Genomic DNA, 7,599 nt, shown 5'->3' with positions numbered 1-7,599 from the left:
TATATATATTATGATAGTGACAGACGCAAAAGTTAGGACACACCTTCTCATTCAAAGAGTTTTCTTTATTTTCATGACTATGAAAATTGTAGATTCACACTGAAGGCATCAAAACTATGAATGAACACATGTGGAATTATACATAACAAAAAAGTGTGAAACAACTGAAAATATATTTCATATTTTAAGTTCTTCAAAGTAGCCACCTTTTGCAGCAGACACATCTCTAGAACTGGTAAGAGCAGACTGTGTGAATCAGGCCTTCATGGTAGAATATCTGCTAGGAAACCACTGCTAAAGAAAGGCAACAAGCAGAAGAGACTTGTTTGGGCTAAAAAAAACAAGGAATGGACATTAGACCAGTGGAAATCTGTACTTTGGTCTGATGAGTCCAAACTTGAGATCTTTGGTTCCAACCCCCGTGTCTTTGTGCGACACAGAAAAGGTGAACGGATGGACTCTACCTGCCTGGTTCCCACTGGGAAGCATGGAGGAGGAGGTGTGATGGTGTGGGGGTGCTTTGCTGGTGACACTGTTGGGGATTTATTCAAAATTGGAGGCATACCGAACCAGCATGGCTACCACAGCATCTTGCAGCGGCATGCTATTCCATCCGGTTTGCGTTTAGTTGGACCATCATTTATTTTTCAACAGGACAATGACCCCCAAACACACCTCCAGGCTGTGTAAGGGCCATCTGACCAAGAAGGAGAGTGATGGGGTGCTGCGCCAGGTGACTACCTCTTGAAGCTCATCCAGAGAATGCCCATAGTGTACCAAGCAGTAATCAAAGCAAAAGGTGGCTACTTTGAAGAACCTAGAATATGAAATATATTTTCAGTTGTTTCACACTTTTTTGTTATGTATAATTCCACATGTGTTCATTCATAGTTGTGATGCCTTCAGTGTGAATCTACAATTTTCATAGTCATGAAAATAAAGAAAACTCTTTGAATGAGAAGGTGTGTCCAAACTTTTGGTCTGTACTGTATATATATATATATATATATATATATATATATATATATATATATATATATATATAAAAAAAGAGACTTCTTGTTTAAATACGAATAGATACAATTATTGCATTTGTCATATCTGTCCTTCAGATACCCATGCTTCATGCATACTAAGACTGCTGGGAGAACTCATCAAGAACAAAAAGGACAAATTACTGGTTTAAAAAATGTTTATTAATCAGACATCGATGAACAAGATGCAGTAGTTTAGAATGATAAAATGATTTAAAACAAATTTAACAGATGTCTCTTTGGAAATCAGCTCTCCACGAAGATCAATAATACAACCATCCAAAAACTAAACATGCATGAGACACCCCCTCGGCTTGCCACACACCACCGGTGATGAGAACAATCGAAAGATTCAGGATTTCATGCTTATTACCGTTAAAAAAACAATTCATAGTGTGACACAGACTTGAGACTCAGTGGTTGAAGAGCTGCAGTGAAGGCACCAATCCCGAGATTTACATTGGGACTTTTCCTGTCATCTACTGGAAGTCTTAGTTGTTGGGCTTTAAAGAAACTTAACACATTAAATTAGAACTAGAAGAGCAAAAAAAATAAAAAAAATCACAGTGCTGATTACGAACTAGGGGCATTGAGCTATTTACTAACAAATCTGGGACAGAAGACTTAATAGCTCTAGGCATCATATTAAAAACTTAAAAGTGGCTATTAAAGAAAAAAACATTTTTATTATCTTTATGTGCCAGCTGGTATATACGAGGAAAAAAAATACTCTTTGTAATCAAAAAGTCTGGCTCGGGAAGCAAAGAAAAATATTCCCGGAAAAAACAGCAGTTATTTATTTGTTACAATTACTTACAAAGAAAAAAACTATACATAGACCCAGTGTTAACTTCAAAAAAAGAATTAGCGTTTACAAAATCGTGAATAGAAAAGATGTTTTATTTAATTTTTTGCTTACGGCTTAAAAAGTTTAGCAAAACCAAGGCACCTGGTAATTATTAACTGCAAGAATCTTATTTTCACCGAAAGGCAACGTGGATAATTTATTGGAGTCCGAATGATGTGATTAAATGAAGGATAAAAAGAAAAAACATAACGTTTCTAATTTCACCATACCTCAAAAACGACAAAGAAGAACCCCAAAACAAACAAAAAAACGCCACCCCGAATGAGAATTCCTTGTGGATGAGCGTGGCAGTGACTTGTACAAATTAAAACACACATGCCTGTAACAAATAAATCTTTAAAACCGCATGTTCAACAAATCACAAGGTTCCAAAATCTGGCGACGCGAGATGGATGAGCTCGATAAATTTTGACTGTCTTTTTTTTTTACAAAAAAAACATGGCTAAGTAAATTCAAGTAAAGTGCTTTTAAATATATACAAAGAATTTCAAGAAATAGAGCCCCTTCCAGCCCAAAGCCAGCGTACTCAAAAGGCAGATATGATTTGCAGAGAGTTTGGCAGGTAAAATTAATAATTCTAGAATTTGAGAAGTCACTACATTTAGGTGTGTACGGGAAAGATTTCTGTTGATGTAATTTATTGTCTGTTTTTACAAGAAAGTCAAATTCATGGCACTCTAAATTTTCTATGGTGCTTAGGCACCCAATTCATCACCGGTCAGTACTGAAATTTGAGGTATTAGTGTGTGCCCGATGTTCTGTTGAGCTGAGTTCCAAGCCAAGTCTTCAAAAGGGTTCACTAAACACTTTGGGGCTCGATATAGCGATGATTTCACTCAAGATTCACACATTTCAATTTGGTTAAAAGAAATATATGAATCTTGGGTGGAAAGTTGTCTGAATCTTGGGCTGATAAATAGACCCTTAGAGGATATTCAATGAAAGCTACCTTCATTGGTGCCTAATCTGCCTTCTTAGTGAATAGAAGTCAGTGCGAACAAAATGCAAGCGTTGGCATTGGACTCTGTCCCTATGTCTTCAACAAAGAAATGGGCCCCTTCTTGCTGATAAAGTAGTAAAAGCCAGCTTATGTTCTGTCGTTTCCTAACAGACTGGACCACACTTGTTTATATTGAGAATCTAGGGCAGCCTTTCTCGACCTTTTTATCCCACAGGAAACCTTGAAATAATGTTCAGGTCTTTGGGAACCCTTGCTAAAATCAATACTTCGAAGATCAATGGAAAAAATGGCCCCTTAGAATGGTGGCCAGTGGATAGGATCCTCACTTTATAGACAGCTAAAACTAGAATTGGGTTCATGCAGATCACTTTGCCAAGTGGCATTGACTAGGAACTATTCAGGCACCATAAAAAACGGGAAGACAGGAAGCCATAGCTTAAGGAACCTCTGGACGAACTCTACTATTCCACAGAACCCTGGTTGAGAATGACTGATCTAGGGTTACTTTAGGGCCCAGGTCGATGGGCTTTGGGATTTTACAATGGCAATCAGTTTAAGACGCTTCTGAGATCATTCAAAATTCATTGACATGACATGCCATTGACCTCTTGATCTGCATTTGGAGAAGATTTAAAGGATGAGAACACCATTGAGCTTGAATTAGTCCAGCAAAGGGTATTTTTCATGACAAGAAGGTTAAAAGCCAATGCAATTGGGGGATTCAAAACTCCTCCATCAAGTAGAAGAACTAGGTTGCCAATCTGACCCAAATCTTCATTGTTCTCCCTGATCAAGGGACATTTTTGTACCCCCAAAATGAGTTGCCCTTTGATCTTCTTGTTGTGAAAAAATAAACGCTTACCTGACTCAAAGCTTTGCAACGCCCTGATCCCTTACATATTGTCCAGAAATACTCCAGGGATACTCTGTCTGCCTCTAAAAGTTGGAGCTCCATCCAGACTTTCGCTTGGGTTCCAGTGCTCCTCAAGCACATGTTTTCTGTTGAATCTCATCTGCCTTTGAACTGCCTCATTCAGGTTTTAATCCCTATAAACTTGCATGGGAATGCAAAACCAACTTGAAGCAAATAAAAGCCTGTCGACATAGACCCTGGAAAGTGGTATTTAAGGAAAGAAAACAAGAGGAACTTACTAAGTAGCTGATATCAATAAAGGTCTTGGTGATATGAAGTGCATTTTGTTTCAAAGTGTACTGCATGTATTATTAGTATTAAGATTTGATATGTACAGTGTATAGGGAGTGTCAGCATTGAAACCATAATAAATTAACAAGGAAGCAAGTTGTTGACCAAGATGGCGCCCAACCTGCTAATAAAAACTAGCTGGTAAACCAAAGCCATACCATGTACCGATGTGCTGTCACTGTCAGCCAATAAAAGCTCTGTAAAGTCTTCAACCTAGCTATCTGATTGGCTGAACATGAATTCAAGTTGTAAAATGGCTACCAGATGACTAGCTCCAGGAGGTAGAAGTACACAGGGGTCCAATGTACAGAACAGATGTGCGTTTGTCACCCCTTGTAGCTCCATGGCTTTTCCTGACCACTGTCCCAACGGAAGGGGGCGTCGGGGTTGCCTCCTATGATCTCCCCTTCAGATATGCCCATATATTCGGAATACTGCCTTTAGTGTTGGCCATTAGGCTACAGAACAAAGACTCTACTGATAGTCCGAGAGCTTAAGGCACTGTGCTGTCCGACAATGACACCTATACAGACAATCACATGGTATTTCCAGGTATTCGTCCTCCCAAACAGTTGCATGCACAGAATAAAACAGGACCCCTGTGAGGCCCACAGATCCAGAATTATAAGCACACAGACATTTGGTCCTGATTTCATGCATATCTTCCTAAAAATGAACAAGTGCCACATGTACACATCGTGAGGAATTTGAGCACACGGCATATCATCGCACACGTGGAATGTCTTCTATGTGTTGGTGCAACTGTCACTACTGTGATAAAGAGTGAGGTCCAGACAAGTCAGCAACAACCAATCAAAATGTCTTATTTCACTGCTCTAACATCTGATTGGTCTGTGGGTTACTGAACCTATAAAGCACCACTTATAGATTAGTGAATACCACCCAATTGCATCTATTGTGCCTTTATGTAGTGTAAAGCTGTAGACCGTCTTGATCCCAGCACCACAATTTAGCCGATTACCACCATTAACCCACAACCGTTAAACAAAACTTTAAGAATGATTGTAAATCGCAACCCATTACCCTCCGGAAGTAAGAAAAGAAAAACACCCACCATTTATAAATATTACAATGAAAAAAAAAAAACTACGAACAGAAAGTAAAAAGGCCAAAGTGTCGGAGAGATGTGACTCATTGTTGTGTAACGGTGTTTGTGCACAGTATAGAAAAAAGAAAAAGTGATCATTTTGGTGCCAGAAGTCAGTTAAATTTTCATTAAAAAACAAAAAAAACGAATTCATAACCCTTACCGAATATAGACGCATGAATAGTTCACTGGACGTAATTCTCCATGCATCTTGCACAGGGATAAACCATAGAGGAGGTTACTGCTTGAACGAACCGTTTGCCCTTTTATAACCCTTTTCCTGGCTGCAGTCACTTACCATTGCACTTGTTACCCCCAAAATACAGCTGTGTATGTACACCCATGGTCCTTTATATACACACACACATACATACATTTCCTATTGCGTCCCAACTTGACTCCCTTTGGCCACTCAAGGCCACCACCACATGGAAAACAGATACAAAAGAAACGCAGATTTGGTCTGGTTTGGAATCCACAGATGTAGAACCTACGATCCAACAATCCTTTTCCAACACATAAAAGATATGTATAAAACTTATTTACACATACACACATTTATATATACACAGTAGACACTCTGTGACGGTCAGTCGTCCTGCACCATGCTTGCCAACAATAAAGGTTAAAATGAGCGTATTGGTGACCTCTCCATGCATCTTTGGGGTAGCCGCAGCATCGGAAATTAAATCGGCGTCACAGGATCAGATTGACTGGGTCCATCACCAATGCGGAGAAGAGACACCTGAAAGCAGTATGGTGGAATTATTCATGCGGAAAGGGCTTTGTCATGAGTTGTCACCCAAGATGACCACATTGCAAAAGCCCTTCTGAAGGTTAAAAACACAGCATTACAATACAGCAGCGAGCACTGCGTTTAATTGGCCCAAGACTTCCTGTTCTCTGCCTTCTTTTGGGCGTCGGCTTTTAGGCTCGCGGTTCGATCGGATTTTGCCAGAGCGGTCAACGTGGCAAGGTTTCCGGCAGAGCTGGAGAGGCCGGCGCCCTTTCGGTTCTCGACTGCTCCTTGCAGACGTAGCCCGGCGCTTTTTCTGCGTGCCGTACCCGTGGCTTTCTTGACTCTGTTGGGCCTCACCAAGACACCGTAGCCGGGGTTACATTTAAAGTACTGTTTGCCACCCACAGAGCCGTCATTCTTGCCTGTAACAACGAGGGGAAAAAATATAAATGAAGAATCGTTTCAAAACTCAATTATAAATGTATTAAATCAAACACAAAAATCTGTTTTATTTCTCCACTTGGTAACATTGGCTGTCCTAGGGCGATGACACCGACTCTGGACAGCACTCATGGAGGAGCAATGTTGTCACCCTTGGACAGGACTTCAGTACATGAAATTTCCACAGCTCATCAAATTAGAGTTAAAATGTAAGTTCACTTTCAGGAAAGTTTTTCTAAAACCCCCCCCCATATGCAATTCCATATCCTCTAAATCAGGGCAGGTCCGCCCTATAGGCTCACTATGCAAGCCACTTAGGGCCCAGCAAAGCTGCGGAGGGCCCCCCAAATTACTAGAGGCCCCACCTGGTGAGAAGTTATTTTCGGCCCCTCACCCTGCTTCTCAACTTGCTGGCTGCATGGGAGAAGAGGTAAGAAGTCAGCACCCCCCACTTCTCACGACAGCAGAACACCCCTTCCGAGCTCCAGACACCAGATCCACCCACAGAATCTGCAGTTTTCAGTTCTCATAACAGACAGAGGGGAGACATTTGACAGGTAAGGATACATGCAGGAGGAGGCAGGAGGAGGCATCTATATAGATCTTATAGATCAGCACTATGGAAGTAGTTTAGAAAGGATGAGAGTGGGTTTACATCCACTTTAAGAGACACAGGAGGTCATACACCTTTTGGTGATACTGCTGCCTACAGGAGGATTGGACACTGGCAAAAAAGAAAATTGTAGGCCACTCCAGGAGAACCCCTCCTACTACCAGCCTGATTCATATTTATTTTTTACTACTGTCCCGGGAGGATGGACGTCTTTCTTCAGGTTGGTTGTGTTACAGGCTATCCTATTATTTTACTAAGAGATTCTTCCCTGCGATGCTGCTCAAGGCTGCCATGTGGCAGCCTGGCTTTTGGACTATACCATTTTCAGACCCTGGGGTGTGGTACTCCGTAATGGCTGCCAAGGTTAGGGTTATAGTGTTGCAAATTGGAGTTAAATGTATCCAATTGTCATTTTATGTAAAAACTATTCCAAACTATTAATAAATAGTAAAATGAAAGGCTTAAAAAATTCTAATACACTTCGAAAACCTCTTAATAAGAACCTATCTAGACAAACCGCATCATGAAGTCTAAGGAGCTGCCAAACTATTTAAGAATTTACATAAAGCGGTGTTCCACCCGGACATTTTTTTCTTTAAAACTCAGCAGCTACAATACTGTAGCTGCTGAC

General features: G+C 40.6%; 1 protein-coding gene across 1 annotated transcript in view; it reads right to left on the bottom strand.

The window, feature by feature from the left end:
* Positions 1 to 1,174: 1,174 nt before the first annotated feature.
* KIF13B (kinesin family member 13B) overlaps positions 1,175 to 7,599 on the bottom strand; it is a 375,782-nt gene continuing 369,357 nt past the window's right edge. The window contains exon 40 of the mRNA XM_040348102.1: positions 1,175 to 6,336. Coding sequence (XP_040204036.1) covers positions 6,053 to 6,336 — 284 coding nt within the window. The 3' untranslated portion in view covers positions 1,175 to 6,052. The remainder of the gene's footprint in view (positions 6,337 to 7,599) is intronic.

Source organism: Rana temporaria, chromosome 4, assembly GCF_905171775.1.
Source record: "Rana temporaria chromosome 4, aRanTem1.1, whole genome shotgun sequence".
NCBI classification, from domain to species: Eukaryota; Metazoa; Chordata; class Amphibia; order Anura; family Ranidae; genus Rana; species Rana temporaria.
Note: the sequence above shows the minus strand (reverse complement) of the source record. Positions and strands in the feature narration are given on the sequence as shown.